The sequence below is a fragment of the Antechinus flavipes genome, chromosome 6, assembly GCF_016432865.1.
Source record: "Antechinus flavipes isolate AdamAnt ecotype Samford, QLD, Australia chromosome 6, AdamAnt_v2, whole genome shotgun sequence".
NCBI classification, from domain to species: Eukaryota; Metazoa; Chordata; class Mammalia; order Dasyuromorphia; family Dasyuridae; genus Antechinus; species Antechinus flavipes.
The window spans coordinates 9,166,701-9,186,554 of NC_067403.1; the positions used below are offsets into that span (position 1 = coordinate 9,166,701).

The 19,854-nt window shown below is 50.9% G+C and overlaps 2 protein-coding genes across 2 annotated transcripts in view; one reads left to right on the forward strand and one right to left on the reverse strand.

Annotated features, from left to right (window-relative positions):
* The first annotated feature begins 249 nt into the window (after positions 1-249).
* On the forward strand, positions 250-6,561 carry MED28 (mediator complex subunit 28). Its single transcript, XM_051964122.1, has 4 exons — positions 250-459; positions 949-1,015; positions 3,867-3,979; positions 5,570-6,561. The coding sequence occupies exons 1-4, from the start codon at positions 286-288 to the stop codon at positions 5,765-5,767; spliced, it is 552 nt and encodes a 183-aa protein (XP_051820082.1). The 5' UTR covers positions 250-285; the 3' UTR covers positions 5,768-6,561.
* A 540-nt stretch (positions 6,562-7,101) lies between these two features.
* The window catches only part of FAM184B (family with sequence similarity 184 member B), a 64,360-nt gene continuing 51,607 nt past the window's right edge, over positions 7,102-19,854 (reverse strand). Inside the window, 10 exon segments of the mRNA XM_051964120.1 lie at positions 7,102-8,084; positions 8,714-8,916; positions 10,216-10,320; positions 13,522-13,639; positions 14,591-14,737; positions 15,528-15,712; positions 17,076-17,188; positions 17,733-17,886; positions 18,376-18,579; positions 19,472-19,583. Coding sequence (XP_051820080.1) covers positions 7,994-8,084; positions 8,714-8,916; positions 10,216-10,320; positions 13,522-13,639; positions 14,591-14,737; positions 15,528-15,712; positions 17,076-17,188; positions 17,733-17,886; positions 18,376-18,579; positions 19,472-19,583 — 1,432 coding nt within the window. The 3' untranslated portion in view covers positions 7,102-7,993.

The window sequence follows — 19,854 nt, forward strand, 5'->3', positions numbered from 1 at the left end:
TTAGGGGCAAACACGGGCCGAAGGGAAAAGACTCAGCGGCCGAGCGTAAACTGGCCGAGACCAATCAGAGACCGGAGCCAAGCTCTGGCCCCTTCCCCGATCTCCATCTCCCGCCCACGGGTTTTTCTTTACTTGACTCTCCCTTTCAGCCAATCAGCTTTTAACTCAGGTCCAGGTGGCGCATGCTTGGTTCGCGTGACGTTTTCTGCGCATGCTCCAAGAAGCCTATTTCTCTCCCCCTCCCCCCCACCTCGCGCAAGCTCAGTGAGGAAACTCAGTCCCAAGATGGCAGCTTCCTTGGGAGGGATGTTCGCGCCTCAGCAGCCGGGTCCCCCTCCGCCGCCTCCGCCTCCAGGACCCCCCGGGAGCTCGGCCCAAGTGGCGTTGCTCCCGACGGCGGCGGGCGGCTTGAGGAGCTCCAACAGTACCTTAGTGGACGAGTTGGAGGCGTCTTTCGAGGTAAGGCGCCCCGGTTGCATAGAGACTCCCTCGGCTCTCTTGGAGGCCCTTTCCTCCCTTTGTGGCCCACCCTGAGAAGATGAACCCGGGGCGCCGGGGGGTGGGGGAGAGGGAGGGCCGGGGAAGGTGGGGCTCCGCCTTGGGGGCTGGATAACGGGGTCTGAGAATCCTCTGGGGCTCCTGGGATGTACAGGGACGGGAGACGCCGTTGTGGTGGGCGCCGCCGCCTCGTAGTCAGAATGGAGACTTGGGCTTCGAGGGGGGCTAATTTGGGTCGGCGGTGGGCTTCGGCCAAGCCATTCTGCGGCTCGGAGGCTTCCTAAGCAATGTCAGTGACCCCGGGTTTTCCCTGACGTTAGTTACGGAGTCAGATTTTCTCTAATAAGCTATGTCCTTGGCCCACGTAGTTTGTGACTGGTTTTTAAAGTGAACTAAGGATCCCCTTCTCTTTATGGACGAAGCTTTTTTGTGTTTGCCTTTGGCCCCTAGGCTTGCTTTGCTTCCCTGGTGAGCCAGGACTACGTCAATGGCACTGATCAGGAGGAAATCCGAACTGGTAAGAAAGTCATTTCTGTTTCAAAAGTTACTGCTTTTCATCCGTTACCCGCCTCATTCTTGATACGTTGGTTTCAACCCTTGGTTGTCACTCCTTTGGAATAAGTTACTCTGTTGGGAGTAAGGTTTGGGTGGATAAAAGAGCTCGGTCTGCGTTCAGACACTTGTCGTTGGAAGGGACCCGAGGTCAGATGAGCCTGGGACTTGCTGCAGTTCACACAGGTCATTCGTGGCAGAGGCTGGGGCTCACCCGGAACCTCGGTCTCTCCTCACTTGGTATTTGGCATTTTATGCATATTCAGGTGCCCCTGGAAAGTGTGTCTCGGACACATTTTCCAAGCCGGCTACATTTTTTTTATTCAAGAATGTGTTCTAAAGTAATGCCCGAAGAACATTTCTCATTCATTTTTCCAGTGTTCTCAGAATGCACATTCACGGCATGTTACTCTTTTAAACTTCTCTTTGAAAGAAGGAGCGTGTCTCAGCCCCTCTTAGAGCTGGCTTCAGGTGGAGGGCAGGCCGTTCCAGGCCTGGTTATTTCTAGCTCTGCCATTCAGTCTCTGAACAAGCCTCTTAGAGTCTCTGTTCTCCTCCTGATTTCTGAAATTCCTTCTTCCTAAAATTCTGTGCTTCTGTAACATAGGTCAGTTTCTCCAAATGGACCTGCACATGGCCTTTGTCTGCCTCATTTTATTCATCTACAGAAATAAAAACACGTGCACACACATTTTCATCTGCAGGGAAATACCGGGGGGCCTCCCTAACGTCCTTATGCTGTGAGATAATTTGTAGGAAGAAGGTTGCGGGAGTTACAGTGGTGCTTGGTTTTAAGGAGAACATTGAGAATGTTACAAGGGAGTATTCTTCTATTGGGAATTATAGTCATGAATGAAATAACCAGAACCTTCGAGGTATGAACAAAGTGAATTTGTGTTTTGAAGGGGGAAGAAATTTAGTTTGCCAAGGTTTAGGGGTAGGACTGGCACAACACCTGATACATTTGGCAGATAGCAAGGAGACTGCTTTGGCTGTGGTGAAGAATGCAAAGAAGTGTTTGTAATAATCAGGCTAGGAGGCCAAAATGACCTGTTGGGGGTAAAGACCCCAAAAATCAGTGACAAGAAGGGGGTGTGATTTAGTGGAATGACCTTGGGGCACTTTGTTAAATAACTCATGGTTTGTATATAATCCTGTGAGCTCTTTAAATTGTATAATCCCATTTTATGGAAGGGGGAGCTGAAGCAAAAGCAATTTTCCATAGAGGTGAGAAGTCAAACCCAGCCCAAGGTTTTCCTAATTCCAATTACTTCTCGATGTCTTTCTCATATCTTCCCCTGGAGCAGTCTCTAATTGTCTGTGTCATTCTCGAGGAAATCATCTAATCCCAAGCTTCTAGAGCAAGAAAAGCACCCACTTTGACCTGGGCTTTAAGAATGTCAGTTCTTGAGCTGGACGGAAGGTACAAGGAGAGGGCCGGAGTCAGGAGATGAGTTAGGTCACGGGCCGGTGATGAGGATGTGGACGAATGGAGCCACATCTGTGGTTGGGAAAGTTGTCTCAGTGGAGGTGATCTTGGCCCTTGGCACAGTGAGCGTAAAGGGGAAGCCAGGAGCCAGTCTGACAGAATTCCCAGCAGTCCAGGGGGGATCCAGAAAGGGAATGTCCTTGGGTCCGCAGGTCTCAGGCAGGAGGTCCAGAAGGTTGAGAGCCACCATGAATTTTGCAAAGCCAAGGCCACTGGGGAAGTGAAGAGAACAGTCTCCATGAAAAGTGAGAGAGAGGAGGCAGGAGGTGAAGACCGGAGAGCCAGGGGTGATGGCCCGAGGGAATAGCAGTGTTTGTGGGAAGCAGGGAAAGAGCCTGATATAAAAAAGAAATGAGGGCAGGGGGTGGTGAGGGAAGAGGCAGGCCCTCGCAGGAGGTAGGAGGAGGTAGTTTGGGTTCAAGAGCAAGAGACAGGTCATCCTGACTAGTCCAAAGAAGGAGAGCCCCGGGATGCTGCTGAGTTGTTCTGAAGTGTAGAAAGGGGGAGGCAGGGAGGATTGGAGGCCTTCATTTCTTCAGTGAAGTGTGACAAGTTCTATTTAAAAAGGAGGTTTCAGAGGTAGGAAGGGTGTTGCTGCCAGGTACACAAGAGGTGCTCAATAAAAGTTTAAGAAGAGATTTGGAACCACAGCTCATCAGTCAGAAACAGTAAAAGGGGTAGTTTATAGTGGAACCAAGGGCTCAGTTAAGATCCCATAGGCAAGATTTGAAGCAGATCCAATAAACCGACTGATTCTCCATCAGCATTTGGCAGCACAAGGCAGATGGTTAACTTCCTATGAGCCTGGGGTCTGGCAAGAAATGTGAGCCGGTGGGACAAGGAGGCGAGGAGCCTGAGACTGAATTCATGACTTAAAAGGGTGGGAAAGGATGGAGGTGTGGGCTGAGGCCATAGTGAGGGAGAAGGACTGAGGCTTGGAGGTGGGAGCGGAAGGATAAGGACTGAACTTCAAATAGAGCAAAAGAGAGTTGGGAATTAGAAAGGGTCCAACTCGTGGGTCCTGAGATCAGGGGTATAAGGTGGGGACCACATCAACATGCAAATTGGAGGATGTCGGGGACTGTTTGTGGGCTCATAACTGAACTTGGGATGGAGGAAGACTGATAGCCACGGGTCATTCCAGTGCTTGATAGGTAGGATTGATTTGTCTTATTTTAACTGCATAGTGGGATTAGAAAAATCCAATGAGCTTGATTTCCAAATTAAGTGCTTCTTTGGAAGACTTAGAGAGAAATTTGGCGAGTCATTCCTGTATTACATCATTATTTCTTCTGCCTTGGGGATTTACATGATTTCTGAATTTTAGGTGTGGATCAGTGTATTCAGAAGTTTCTGGATGTTGCAAGACAAACAGAGTGCTTTTTCCTTCAGAAAAGATTACAGCTGTCTGTCCAGAAACCAGAGCAAGTTATCAAAGAGGTAATGAATTTCAACTTTCTCGCTATCTCAGCCACTCAGATTTTAGCACAAGCAAATAAATACCCATCTCGATCCAAATATTAATTCTTAAGGAAAACACAAGTGAGACTGGTCAGTGTAGTATGTTTCTAATTGAGGTGATGTTATAATTTCATACAGTTAATAATAGATTAAGTTTTTAAAGATTAAACGTGAATAGGACAGTGGTGCTGTTTTATTCCAAAACCTTGAAAATAAGTTTAAACGATCTTTACATCTGGGACTGGTCAAACACTAGGTGATGGTTTTAACTTCAGAGGATTTAGAAAAAAATTGGTTGAAGGTTAGTTATATGTTCCTTGGTATTTAGGCAGGGAACAGCAGTGATCTCGAAGAGCCAACATGACCTTGAAAAATCTCATTCCTTTTTTGGTGAAGATATCATTAGATTGGGATATCAAGAAAATTTATAATGTCGTACGTAAATAAAAGAATAACAAGTAGTAGAATTAACTTAATTTTATTTATTTAAATAACTAGAATTAAATAATAAACAATAGAATAACTAGATAATTTAAGAATTGGTTGAATGCTGAACCCAGAAGGCAGAAGAGAGATTGATGCCCATCTGGAGGGTCTCCGTAGAGTGCTTTAGGGTCCCTTCTTGTCCTTATCCTCCTCAGCACAGTTAACGTGCTTTTCAAGAAGCTGGGAAGGGGAGCTAACAAGTTGAATTGGCACCCCAACAGAGTTCACCAGGTGATGGGATGGCCGTAATTAGATGAAATTCAGGGGTACCGTGTCAAATCCGATACTGAAGTTCAGGATGTTCGGCATGGGAAACAGGGCCCTGGTCCTTTCTGAACCCCGGTCCTTGTCCCTGGTTAATCCCATCATTTTGTCAGTAAGAAACTTGAGTCCGGAGAGGTGGGGAATGTGCTTTGGTCCACCCCGATAGTGACTGGCTCCTAGGATTGAGCTCGTCCTGGTTACAAAGCCAACATCTCTGAGTCTCCCTTTGGACTCAGATACCAGACATGAGCTCACGTGGATTTAGACAGGAAGTAGTGTCCGTGATGGAGACTGCGAGCTTTGTCAGAGCACAGATGGAGACCCTCGGGATCTGGGCCACAGCAGGGGAAGGGGAGAATCCGTTTAGGGAACCAGGCAGGGCTTAAGAGGATGATGGCAGGGATTGGAAGGGCTTCAGGTGGAAGCAGTGGAGGTCATTACTGAGGGAAATTTGGGGCTTGTTATATGGAAAAACTTAATGACACTTAGAGCTGCCCAGACCCAGGCTGGATTGCTGCTAGAGCACATCTGCCTCTGCTTGTTGCTAAAGTTCTATCATGGCTTATACAGGGAATTAGTTAGCTTACTTGATCTTTGTAGACTCTTGGAAATGAGTCTTAAGGGCCTTTCCAACCAAGAGTTCATGGATAATTCCCCAAATTTAGGAATCATTCCATCTGATTGTTCAAAGAGCTGGTTCTGGCTTTGGAATGTAGAGAATTCAGTTACAGAATCTTCCATTTCTTTCATTTTAGTTTCCTTAGGCTCTTAAACAAACAGCATAGTCAAGAGTTATGTTTTCCTTGGATTTCCTTATAGGACGTCTCCGAGTTAAGAAATGAATTACAGAGAAAAGAAGCATTGGTCCAGAAGCATTTGGCAAAGCTCCGGCACTGGCAACAGGTACTGGAAGAGATCAACATGCAACATAAGAAACCTGCTGACATACCCCAAGGACCACTGGCATACCTCGAACAGGCGTCAGCCAATATTCCTGCACCCATGAAGCAGACGTGACGAGTGCCGATTACAAAAGGAGCAGATAGATGATTGAGAATTTTCTTATTTGTAATTTTAGTGGAAAATGTTGATATACAAAATATTTTGCTTAAAAAAAATTCAACTTTACTAAATATTTTCTTTTTTTATGTAGAGTTTTTAAAAGTATATTTCTGTAAATTGTCTGGAATGCATGCTGTTCTGGTAAACTGAAATTAATACTTTTTTCAAAGCTTAGTCAGTTGCTGTATCACTTAGATGCCTTTGGTTTTGTTTTAGGGGAAATGGGTTACTTGGGCAGAGGTTACTGCCGTTAATATTTATTTATGGATAATTAAATTAACCATTTGGAATTTGTTTTCTAAAGAGATTTCTTAAATGTCCCAGCTAACACATGTTTATTGGAGAAAATCCAGAGCCTTCTGTGTTTTAGCTGGATGTGAGACATTAGCTTCCCAAGTTTATTATAGCACATTTTTAGCCTTCAGTTGCATTCGCATAGCTAATTGACTCTCTTCGTGTAGATTTCCATTTATTCCATGCTATATATTTGAGTATGAAGGCACCGGGAAGAAAAGTAGTCTGGGAAATAGATTCTAATCGGTTCTGAAGAACTGATTCTAATATCTGAGAAACTGATTCTTTTACTACTAGGAGGCCTCCCTGTGCCTAAATTCAGAGTGGTACATTGTGTCCGTGCCTGTCTCAAAGAGACTTGATATTTGTAAATACTTTGGGGTTTTTGAAAGAAGGTCCTATGTAAACATGTTGTTTTAATTACTGAGAACAAATAAAAAGATTCTAGTATCCCATTGTGACTGGAGACAGTGATTGAGAGTAGATACTCCTTGAGTATTGGAAATTGTTCAAATCTCGGATTCTGGGCAGCAAGTCGCTCGCCTTCTGAGGCTATAGCCGAAAAAGAAGGGCAGGTTTACCTTTTTCTCTGGTGCTCAAGAAAAGCACTAATGTTATCTCACTAAAGTACCGAAATAAAGCAAGACCGCCTCACCCAGTAGCCATTTGACGACATAATGAAGAAAGGAAGGAAATAAAAGAACAACAACATTCTGCTTCTGCAAGTAACATTTCAGAATTCTGTGTGGTTACCAGCAGCTGCCTATTTAAAATCTCCCCTAGATCTTTGTGTTTTGCTTACCATGGACAGACAGATACATAAAAAATGGAAATGGCAGATGGCCTCTGGAAGAAAGTACACTTTCTTTCACAAAAGCATTTTTTGCTGAAGTGAAATCAAGTTGCCCATCACTTGGACAGTGATCCCTCATCCCTTCTCAGCCTCTGCTGTGGATCGGAACGTCAGCTTTCTCCTGAAGAACACACGACAGCCATTTTGACTTCCCAGCTGTTGGCTTTATTCAAAACAAAAGACTTAAAAAGTGGCAGTACAGGAAGATTGGTTGTCTCAGCAAGTGCCCAGTACAGAGAGTAAACATCATCTACTGGAATTGGTTTCATGAAGCACCATTTAGGCCAGCACCAAAGGGCTGAGGTTATTTTGGATCATAAGAGGTGTTGGGTCCTGTCAAATCCCATCGTTCTGCCAGGTGCAAAGTGGATTTAATGAAGAAACGAAAAGTTTGTGAAAACATCTAATGCTAGGAAACGGCCCACCGGTTTAAGTGGGACCTGATTCACCCCAAACCATTTACCTTTAAATGTACAGAAGTTCCATGCAGTGCAGCCATAATGAGATAAACGGTTCTACGGCCTCTATGGGTATCAATTAGCTTCTTATCAATGAAAATGACTTTTACTCCTTTTACTGTGGTGACGTGCTCCACAGAATTGGCTTACAGAAAATGTTTCTAGTCCAATCACTTTTCTAAAAGTCACAAAATTACTTTCTGGACCAACAAAACCACAAATAAAGCCAACTAATTACACAATTCGCAAGGACTGACATTCTGTAAATGGTGAACACCAAAAATGTGACACAAAACCCATACGGAAAGTTTCCCTATGAGTGCTTTCTGATTAACACTGAATAATTTGTTCTGGTATTCAAGTAGGAAGGAAAATGATCTTACCTTGACCTTGATCTAAGGAACTTCCTTAGTGAACTCATTATAGAACATTAATCCTAAAGTTCTTCTAAGCTATGAAGTGTCATTACATAGCAATGTAATTGCTTTTCTTTTTCAATCCATTCCTAAATTGGACATTATTGAAGAAAAAAAATTTTTTTTCTCAAACGTTATCTTTCAGATTATATTTAAAAGTCTAAAATGAAAAGTATTTTGTAAACCATTCCTGATGCTGAGAACCTTGTTTTTGGACTTCTTTGGCTTGGGTTGTTTCATTGTCTTCAGTCCTGAAAAACGGAAACATGATATTATCATGTTTGTAATTAATAATTTAGCAATCACAAATAATTTCTTGCTCTAGAAATAGATAAGTTGGTTTTTTTAAGTTAGAAAATGTACGTGTATATCTGGGCAATATGGAGCTGCAATCTGCTCAGTAAGCATGCAGACTGTACATACACATACATACATATACATATATAGTGCCCATGTATAGTTAGTCCCTTGGATAGTACTTCTCCCATCAGATATTTGGCTATTATAGGTAAGTAAATGTAGCATAGAAGATAGAGAGCTGATCTCGAAGAGGAGTCAGTTCTTCCTCTGACACATACTATGTGACTATGGTCATTTCACCTCCGGGTCCCCCAGGCAACTCTCGAAGGCCGTAATTTACAGATGGCTTGCCAGTCTACGTTGGTGGAGGGAGTTTCCATGTTAAATGTCCACACCAATGACATCACGGGCCAAGACCACTTCTCCCTTTCCCACTCCCCCCAGAAAAGAACGGACAAGCACAGTTCAAGTATTTGCCACCTTTTGAATTCTAAATCGGCTGTTAGTGGTAGGTTTAGTCTCGTTTTATTTTTCCAAGCAACTCCATGGAAAAATTGAACCAGACGTTTTATCTGCTTACCTTGTGGCAGTTTTAGCATCTGGAGATTTGACTGGTTGATGACCAGCCCTAACACAGCTGGAACTTGGGTCTAAGCTTGGTGATTTGGTTATTGGTGCAGCATTTCTCTTGGAACTCAAATCACCACTCAGTAAATTCTTTGCATAGGAGGCTAAGTTTGGCACACTGACCACCCGGCTGGGAACTTCCTCCATTTTCTTTTTCTGTTAATTTAAAGGAAGGGTTCATAAGGTATCTCGCACTTGGAGGGCACCGTAGACACAAGCAGCAGACAAAAAGGACCACTGGTATTTCAGAATGCCAGAATCAAAGTGCTCAACGCCAATGGACTTCATTCCAGGTCCCTAAAGGACGGGCTGCCTTTATTCCATTGATGGGTTCTAAATCATTCAGCGTTTGCCGAGATCTCAAAGATCATAGAATTCCTCTGGCAAAGGGATCAGCTCTCGGCGAGAAGTGGTTTCCTGGAATAAGCCATGAGTGCAACCACTAGAGAATGTGAATGTGATGGAATGGAGCTGTGCCATAAAAAAGGAAGCACGTGCAGGATACTGATAAACGAGGGAGCCGTACCAAGAAATGTGGAGTGAGAGGTAAAACCAAAATGGCGGCCCACACGCCGATCATGGCACAAGCCTTCGGCTGCTCTGCAACTTACGATCCTTGGAGAACTGCCCGGCTTGCTTGGTTAAGTGACTTGCCCATTCACAGCCAGTATGTGTCAGAGAGAGATGGGAACTTTTTGCTATGAGTTTGTTAAAATGCTTGTTTTAAAAAAACTAAAAAACTTGACATTTTACATATGATCACTTAAGTTTTCGTATTTGAAAGTTGATGAATGGACACTGGTTTTTACTCAAGATTATAATGGATCTGTGATAGCCCTGGAGTGAATATGATAATGCATCAGTGTAACAAGTCTCCCTTAAGAGGACCTGCCCATCGTACCAAAGGCTTTCCTTCACGTAGCTTTCACTGTTCCTACGTGACCTCCCCAAGTTTTTCTGACCTCGCTTTGATGATGCCTTTTATGACACTTCCTGGTGAGCTCGCCCTTGGAGCATTAATTCAGCACCCTACCTAACCCTGCCACGGGCCCCTGCATTTTCCTTTACACTTTAATCACGACCATTTCGTGTCACCAGGAGAATGATGTTGAAAATCCAGGGCCAGAATGAAGGGAATCCCCATGCAGTGTCCCAAGTGAGCGTTCTGGGCCTGCCCTGACCATGTGCAGCCTCCATCCAAGGTATGCAGATGAACAGACTGACCGCCACATGCAGCCGGTATGATACTGGGGCTCCCTGATCATCTGCAGCCCATATGATAGGCTCTCTTCCTAATGTAGAGGAGTTTAGGGTGGTCTCTTTGCGCTGGCTTCCTGGACCATGATCCCCTGGTCTCTTCCAGTTCTACATTTTATAGACCTAAAATGCTATTTGAGCCAGACAGTGTATGTGGGATACTTTGTAAATATTTCAAATAGGAAAGAACTTGTTCACCTTCATGGAGGGGGTCAGGTAGCCCGGATGAGGGTTGAAAGAAAAGGACCTGTTCCGGTGAGACAGGGTGTTGGGGAGGGCTGCACACTGAAACCTCCTTTCCTCCTGAAAAACAAACAGATGGAAAGGCCTTGAAGCCGGCAGGCAGATCCGACAAGGAAGTCGTCATGGGGGCTGAGCGTCCGGGGTCCGGGGAGGGAAGAAGTCAAGGACCGCCTCTAGATTCTTAGCACTCTTTCCCGGTGACTCAGGGAAACCATCTGTGCTTAGATGTGCCGAGCGCTCTTAGCTTGGGATAAAACTGCCTTCAGTTTCAAGGGTGAGGATTCAAATGCTGTCTTTGCCATTTTGCTACCTGTGTGAGCTTGGACCCAGCACTCGATGCCCCTGGTTCTGTAAAATAAACACATTAGACCAGATGCTTAAGTTCCTACATAAATCTTATGGTCCTCAAGGGCTACCCTGGAAGTCAGTATTGAATTTACTTCCAGCTTTTTCAGGAGAAACAGGAGGAGAGAAGAGAAGACCTAAGTAGAAGAAGAAAAAGGAGGGAAGTGTGTAGGGCATTTGGAGGGGTTTACTGAGAAACAGCCTATCAACAGTCTCCAGGTCCGGTCCCCAAAGCCATCTAGATTTTGCTTTCCATTTCTGGGAGAGAAGGAGAAGGAGCAGAGTCAAAGAGAACTAAGCAACAAGTACCTGAAGGGGAACAAGATGGAAGAAAAAAAGGGGGAAAGGGAAGGAGAGTCTTGAGTAGCTGGTGAGTCTTGGGTTCAAGTGCATAGGGCTTAATCATACACACTCACAAGTAGTGGGGGTGGGGGCAGCATTGTATATAAAGAACTTCGGAAAAGAGCCTAGGAGTCCAAATGGGGAAGCATGGTGGAAAGCCTCTGGATGGTCGACGAAGAGCGAAACGAGCGACAGTGCAGCCAGTGGCTTGCCCTAATGAGACTGCGTCTTTTAAAAAACGGTGTCAGACTCGGGTAGAAAGGGACTCTTGTAGACTGCAAATTGACTCAGAAAATCACAAATTTACACTATATGATATTTTAATTTTGTTTAATGTTCCCCAGTTAGATTTTAATCTGCTCTCAAAATCTGGGAGAGTTTGATATCTCTGTTCTAAAAGGTGGAGGGAACCAAAAAGGAGAAATCCTCTTCTGGATCTGATGCTCATTAACAGCCAGAAGCTGCTTGTCAGGGACAGAAATGATGGGTGTCTTGAGAAGAAGCAATTCTTCCCTCCTGGAGTCGGTGAGAGAGTCTTAGTCCACGGGTACCCTCGATTTTCAGTGAGCAGATTTCAAGGTCCGCTCGTGCGCTAGGAAATAAAATTCTGTAGGGAGAGTCAGCTCAGGAGGCACAGCAGATGCTCCAGAATGAAACCAAGAAGAAAAAAGAGACCATTCCAATGAGAAAGAAAAATGAGAGTTGTCTGAAGAGACTAATGTGGATGCGAAAGGAACTGACATTTAAAAAGCGTTTGTCAACGCAAGCAAGACAGGCAGCAGACTAACTACAAATGGGGCTTGGTCTGGAAATAACATGAGGGATGTGACCTCAGCTTGAGCTGGATGGCAAGATAAATGATCTGATTCCGATTCCGCTTGTTTTCTCCGACACTGCACTACACTGGCAATCACACAGTAAAACTGGGAAGGCAGCAAGGGAAGAGAGACAGAGGACCAAGTCACTGGAGTGGAATATTTTATCCTGAGATATGGAAAGGACTGGCAGGTGTGACTGCAGGGCCACTCTGTAGATAATCATTAAATCACAGATGAGTGCTGGCGATTATATTATTATTTTTGAAAATGGGAGAGACACCCCAGAATTGAAGGACAAAAGTCCCAATTTTCAGCAAAAGAAAACAGAATGGCAAACTATTGGCCAGTGAGCTAGATGTCAATTTCTAAATCTATCATGAAAGATAGACCAATGATCAGTAAAGATACTGCTAGTGGACATCTAGAAAGGGAAATGATTACAGATATCCATTATAGCTTCGTTAAGAAGTGGTTTCTCAGGCCTAGAGAGACTTACATGAACTGATGCTGAGTGAAATGAGCAGGGTCAGGAGATCATTATATAATTCAACAACAATACTGTAGGAGGATGTATTCTGATGAACGTGGCCATCTCCAGCAATGAGATGAACCAAATCAGTTCCGATAGAGCAGTAATGAACTGAACCAGCTACACCCAAGGCAAGAACTCTGGGAGATGACTATGAACCACTACATAGAATTCCCAATCCCTCTATTTTTGCCCGCCTGCATTTTGGATTTCCTTCACAGGCTAATTGTTCACTATTTCAGAGTCCAATTCTTCTTGTGGAGCAAAATAACTGTTTGGACATATATGCTTGTATTGTATTTAATTTATACTTTAACATATTTAACATGTACTGGTCAACCTGACATCTGGGGGAAGGGGTGGGGGGGAAGGAGGGAAAAAGTTGGAACAAAAGGTTTGGCAAGGGTCCATGCTGAAAAATTACCCATGCATATATCTTGTAAATAAAAAGCTATAATTAAAAAAAAAAAAAAGTACTTTCTCTTCTCCATTCCTTTGCTCTGGCTGTCCCACCCGCCAAGGATGCCCTCCTTCCTTAACTCCAGCTCTTTGAAACCCTCTGTTCGGCTAAGTCGACTGTGCATCTCCATTTACATGAGGAGCCTTCCTACTCCCTTCCTCCATCGCTGTTCCCTCTGCTCCCCAAAATCACCTAAGTCCCACGTAAGGAGCCTTTCTGCTCCCTTCCTCCATCCCTGTCCCCTTTGCTCCCCCAAATCACCTAAGTCTCATGTAAGGAACCTTCCTGCTCCCCTCCTCCACTGCTGCTCCCTAAAAAAGATCTTGTATAAATTTCAGATATAACGGCTCCCTGACAGTTTGGCCCCCCACTGGACCACGGGCAAAGAGGTTCTGGGAGGGTTTCCTTTGGACTAATGGCTGAAGGCGGCCTCTGGCTGCAGCTTAGCGATGAAGTCTCCCAAGCCAGGGAGGGCCCAAGGCCGAGGACAGCACAATCAGGTGGATCCCCGGGGATTGATGGCCAGCCCAGGAGTGAAGGCTCGGCCCAGGGGGGTGAAGGACTCAGCCTCGAAGGGCTCTGTCCAGGGGACTGACAGACGGCCAGCCCAGGGGTTGAAGGGCTCTGCCCAGTGACTGACAGCCAGCCCAGATGAGCTCTCTGAGCTCCGGAGCTACGCCAATAGGCTAATGGGGGCAACGCTTCTGGCCTCTGCCCTGATCTGAGCAGGGGCCCCTCGGGTTCGCACAGGGACCCCAAATCCTTACCGTTAAGTGCTTGATGATCTCTTCACGCTCACTCAGCCGGTTCTGCAAAATGCTGATGAGGTGCAAGTCTTCGGACCTCGACTCCCATTTGCGCAGCTTCTCTTGGGCGTCTTTGAGGCTGTTCAGACAAACAGAGGTGAGCAGGATGTGACTGGGGTCAAGTGGGGTCTAGGGTCAGGTCACGTGTTTGAGTCGTTGGCCCTGCCTTAGACTGAGAAGAGAGTGAGTACGAGCAGAGATGGCGGCAGCTTGCTCAGCCCAGGCCTTTCTGGACCGGAGCAATGGCGGGACCGGCAAACACCGGCTGAGTGTGGGAGCAGCCTGAAGGTTCTGCTCTCATTGTTGCTCTTGAGATGCAGCAACAGTGCCTGGGCTGGGTCTCTCAGGCTGGCACCGCGGCGGGGCAGAGAGAAAGACAGAGACAGACACAGACAGAGAGACAATGACAGAGAAAGAGACAGAGACAGAGAGACACAGAGAAAGACAGAGACAGAAAAAGACAGAAAGATGGAGACAGAGACAGAAAGACAGAGACAGAGAAAAAGAGAGACAGAGAGATGGAGAAACTGGGAGAGAGGGAGGGAGACAGAGATACCTGCCTGAGAGCTCCGGCCCTGGGCTCACATGCTTATGCTTACACCGCCCACTGCCTATTTTGTCCAAGGGATGCTGCTGGCGCCATCTCTGGCCAGAGCTCAGGGGTCAGCAGGCCTCAGCTGGCCCCCCTTCTGCAGATTCCCCGCTCTCCCCTCCACTGAGCCTGGGAGGGCCTTCCCACACATGGAGGCAGGGGAGGGCCTGCGTTTGGAGGATCCCTCCTGAAAGCCACGGCCCCTGCTCCAGTACAGCCAGACGGCCAGGCATCGGCCATTTTGGGCCTTGGGGCCGCGCAGAGCTCAGCCCTCCTGGCGTCTGGCTGGGCAGCAAGGGCCACCTTCGGCCGCTGGGCCACAGATGGACACTGGCCAGGCTCGGGGAGGAGACAGCTCCCTGGTGGCCGGCCGGGACAAGATGAAGGGGCCCCCGCTGCCCCCTCCTAGAGTGTCCCCACTGGCGGCCCCGCACTTACTCCGTTTCCAAGGAGACGATCTTCTTCTGCAGGTGAGCCTGTGTGCTGCTGAAGTCGGACACCAGGCTCTGGATTTCCTTCCGGTGGTCCTGCTTCAGGGTCTCCACTTCCTGCTTGTGCTTGACCTGCAGGTCCTCCTCCAGCAACCTGGCAGCGAGCATGAGGGCGTCATTTCTGCTGGGCCGCAAGCGCCCCGGGATCCTGCGCTAAACTCGAACTTTTCCACGGGGTGGGGCGCTCAGACATGGAGAATTGTGGGGGACCGACTTTGGGGCCCTGAGCCCGGGGGAGCCCCACCCCCTTCTGCATCTCTCCCTGTTCCACAAGCCCTCCCCGTAGCATCAAGGAAGCTACTTCAGATGGACATGGAGGAGGCCCAAGGGCAAGAGCCTCTGTCCTTCCTCAGCTACTGGGAGCTCCCGAGCCACCGCCCAGCTGGTTGTCCTGGGCCCCCAGAGTGCCTCCCTTCTCCAGCCCGGGGAGGACCCCGCTGCGGACCCAATGAGGGCTTGAGAAGCCCCCATTTTCTTTGTGGCCTGTCAGCCCTCCCAGCCCAGCCCTTGCCATAAGCCTCACTTCTCAGAGCTGAGCCTCCAATACTACTAAGGGAGACTAAGGTTGGAGACAAGGAGGAGGAGAATGGAGGCTGGCCTTTCCTCCCAGTCCCCGATCCTGCGACCCCCTTCTACCAACAGTCACCGCTGGGGTCTCGGGCCGTCTCCGGGCATCCTGACCTAGCTCTGGCCACCAGACCAGACGCTCTGGGGGGGCCGCGGCAGCCTCTCTGGGTCCCCTCGGAGGAGGCAGGACAAACCAGACTGTCCACGAGAGGAAACAGACCCACAAGATGCGGGCCGAGGCGCGGGCCTAGAGCCAGTTTTGTGAGCCACAAAGTTACAAACAAAGGGTCACCCCCGCCTCCCTGTGTATAACCCACCTGCGCTGCTGCCGCTCCCTCTCCTGCAGCTGCACGGCCCCCTGCTTCTGCATCTCCGCCTCCGCGCTGAGCAGCTGCAGGGTCTCCTTCAGGAGCGCGTTCTCGTTCTTGAGGCCGGCCATCTCCCGCTGGCACTTCTCCACCTTCCCGGCCAGCGCGCTGATCTGGCTCTGGCTGCTCCCTTCCTGCGGGGGGAGGCGGAGGGCCGTTAGACGCATTTCAGGAGGGCCGCTTTCCGCCAGAGGCGCATGCTCTCAAAAACCCCGGGTTTGGGCCAGGGCCGCCCTCCGGGGCCGCCTCTCCTTCTAGTGCTGGCCGTCAAGGCCTCCTTCCTGGGCGGCTCCTCCTCAGCTTCTAGCTCCCAAGACTTCGCCAACTTCTCGGTTCTTCTGTGTGTGTTCCTCGGCACTTAGGCCTCGCTGCTCTCCCCCGGGGATCGCTTTAGTTCTAAAAAACTACGTGGGGCTAACTTTCCAATGGGGCCATTCCCGCTTCGGGTCTCACTCGCCCACACGGTACGTTGCTATTAGACGCTCACTTTGGATTTGCTGAAAACCGACAAATGTGGCTCCTCCGTACCCGTCCCCTCGTCAGTCTCCCACGTTTTCGTCGGCGCCCTCTTCCACTCTCCCACCTTTCCTTTCGTGAGAAACTAACAGCTCCCATTATTCACACGCAGGTCTCCTCCTCAGCGTCATTCCGCGCCGTGTTTACGTAACGTCCCGATTTTCCGTACTCGGCTTCCCCTGCCGTGCTTGCATCTCGAGCGTCCCGGAAGGCGGCGCGCCCCAGAGAGAGGTGGGATCCTGGGACGGCAGCGCCGGCCATCCGGCCCAAACTCTCCCCGGCCCAGAATCTCCTTGACAATAATCCCCCTCAGGGGTTATGTGGCCTTCTCTGGGAGGCCTTAAATGAGGGAGAACCCCGGCCCACCAGGACAGCTCCTTCCACCTGGACAGCGATGCCCGCTGGGAAGTTCTTCCCCGGGGTGAGCCTAAATCGCTCACTCTCTAGGATAAACAGCCCAGATCCTTCAAGGGCTCCTCGTTCAGCAGCACCTTCTGCTCTCTCCTAGACCTAGGTCTCTCTGGTGACTCCAACTCATCAATGTCTTTCTTCCAAGGAAGGTGTGGGGCCCACGCCTGCGCCCAGGACCACGGCACTCCCACCAGGTCCGGCCGGGGTGGATGCAGCGGGACCGACCGCCACCTTCCTCGGCCCGGACAGCGCGCTGCTCCTGCCGCGGCCAAAGGTGGGTTCACCTTGGGGGCCGCACTCGGATTCCTCTCGAGGGCGCTTCTCTGCTCCCCAGAGACGGCCCTCTCTCAAGGAGGAGCTCGACAGGTCGTTCCGGACCGCTCAGAAGTGCTGGCAAGAGGCAACTGGGAGAAGCCAGATGGGATCCGGCTGGCGGGAGGAGGGCCTGGGTCCGGCAGGCAGGAGGAAGGGGCCCGGGTCCGGCAGGCGGGAGGGGCTGCGGGGCTCTCTGTGTGGGTGAAGCAGGGGTGCCCCTTGGGCACCAGCCCCACAGCCAGCCCGAGCACTTACCTGCTGCTTCTTCAGCCCCCTCAGGTTCTTCAGCTCGGCCTCCAGCTCCTCGATTTTCTTCTCTTGGCTGACGAAGGCCGCGTGCTGCTCGGCGAGCTCCAGCTTCAGGGAATCTAGGGGGCATGGAGGCCGGGGGAGGGGGCGTCAGAGAGGCCGAGCACTGCGAGGAGAGGCGGTCTGGTGCCCATCCCCCAGGGACCCAGAAAGGCCCCCTCTCTTGGGCCTGATAGCCAGCCCCCTTCTCAGCCTGCCCCAAGGGGACTGCTTAGCTGTACCAGCTGTACCAGCACCTGGAGGCTGTGCATGTGCTCAGACACATGGCTACACGGGCACACACACATGCATAATGCAGTTGAGAACACATGTGTATGACGCAGCCGGCGCCCACACACGTGCACCCCACTTCTGTGCTGCTGCACAGGGCAGCCATTCGGGCGTCCATGCCCACCCGGCTCTACCAAGCACGCTCTGGACCCTGCTCGAGCTCCCCTCCGGCATCAGGGCCTCAGACCTCCCCACTGCTCCCCCTGCATCTCCCTGAGCCCCCATCCCCTCTGTGCCAAGCACCAGGCCCGAGGACTGGAGATCAGAGGGGCCGATGGTCCCTGCCCAGAAGAAGGCCGCCCCCACGCCCGTCCCATCCGGCCGCCGGCGTACCCAGCAGGAGTGTTTGCTGCTTCTGCGCCCGCTCGCGCTCCCCCTGCAGGTCTCTGCTGGCCTTCTCCTCCAGGGCCTGGAGCTCCCGCTGGTGGGACTGAAGCTGCATCTGGACCGTGTGGCCGTACTCCTTCTTCAGGCGCTCCTCGACCTCCTGCAGGCAAAGCACGGCGGCGGGGACTCCTGAGTGGGCCCGGGCCTGGCGGCCGTGCTGAGGCCGGACACGGGCAGGACCAGGAGCCCCTCTGTCCCCAGGAGTCTGTCCGGGGCGTTCAGGCAGACTCGACTCCCAGGGTGCTCAGAGGCCCTCGGGCCACGGAGGCGAGCAGTCCGGACCAGCCTGCCCCTGCCCTGGGCACCCCGCCCAGGTGACCTCTGGCTCCTGAAGTTAAGTTGGGCTTGTTTGGTGCCTAGAGAGCACAGGCCCGGTGCAAATAAAGGAGCATTAAAACAGAAGGGCCAGGAACTGATCAAGCCCAAGTGGGCTTGGATGTGAGCAGAGAGAGAGCTCCCAGGTCGGCAGAACCACGCCCGGTGACCTCTAGGGTTCACCTCTGGGAGGACCCCAACATGGCCTGGCCCCAGAGCTAGACCCCTGGTCCCCAGGATCCCGGGCCGGGCCCCGCTGCCACGGGAACATTACCTTCAGTTCCTGGCTTTTGGCGTCTTCCATCGCCCTGAGGGCTTCCTGGTGGGAGGCCTCCAGCTGGGCCTTGGCGGCCTGGCTCTGCCGGATGTGGTCCTGCAGCTCTCGGAAAAGGCCCTCGCGCTCCCTGTCGGAGCGCTGCTTCAGCTCCTGCAGGTCCTCCCGGTGGCTGTGGGCCGCCTGCTCCAGGGCCTGCTTCATCTGCGAAATCTCCAACCACAGGGCCTCGAGTCAGCCCCCGAGCTCTGGGCCGGAGGCGGGGCCCAATGTAATGACATTGGGGTACGCTGCAATGGCGCTGGGCGCTTTGTAATGGATGACATTGGGGTGCCCTGTAATGGCGCTGGGTGCTTTGTAATGGATGACACTGGGGTGCCCTGCAATGGCACTGGGTGCTTTGTAATGGATGACATTGGGGTGCCCTGTAATGGTGCTGGGCGCTTTGTAATGGATGACATTGGGTGCTCTGTAATGGCATTGGGGGGTTTCCCCAGTGGGGATGGGCTGGTTTGCTCTATTTTATTTGGTTGCTTTTGCACTCAGCGCTAGGGCTCTCTCGGCCCCTTTTCCATCCCCTCCGGGGTGCCGGTCCCCTGGGAACCCCCAGCCTGGGCAAGCACTGTGAGGGGGTATCTAGGAAGGATGAGACAAAAGGGCGTGGGCTGAGGCTTGGCGGATGTCCTGGGTCCAGGTTACGCCCTGCTCTTACCAGGCGTGTGACCGCTGAGTCACGTGACCTTGCTCAGATTAGAGCGGGAAGCCCCCAGCTCCCGCCCCGCAGGTTTGATCCCAGGACCCAGAGAGGGACTTGGGCAAAAGCAAAGCCCCAAATGTGGGCTCCGGGAGGGACGGGCCAGAGCCTTCCCAGGGCACCCGTCGGGTGTGGAGGGCCTCCCCATCACAGGAGCTCCAGAGAGCGAAGGCCGGGTGGGGAACGTGGGGAAGGGGAGTCGTAGCGTCCCGGGGTTAGCGTGGGGAGGGATCTCATTTTACAGATGAGGAGACTGAGGCTTTAAGCGACGGGCCCAGGAGCCCTCCTCTCCCTGCCCCCGGCGGAGCGCAGCACAAAGGGCAGCATCTGGGCCCGGGGTACCTGAGCTTGCAGCGCGGCCCTCTGGGCCGGGCAGTCTTCGGGCCACTGCGTCTGGGACGCCTCCTCCTTCAGGAGCGGGGGCTGCTGGCGCTCTCTCCACGGCCTCTCGGGCCTTCAAAGAGACAGGGATCAGACTGTGGGAGCCCGAAGTCCCCCATCCCCCCAGCACAGCAGCGCGGAGCGAGGGCGCAGCCATACGTCTGCACACTGAGCCAACACCCGCTGGCTTCGGGGAGCGGGGGGACGCTCGGGCTCAACCCTGCCCGTGGCAGCGGCGAGAGGAAGGGGGAGAAACAGCCAGGCCTGGGCCCCAAAAGTCCCTCCGGAGAGTCCCCCGGGCCCTGACCAGGCCAGAACCGGCCAGACGTTAGTCACCGGGGGGC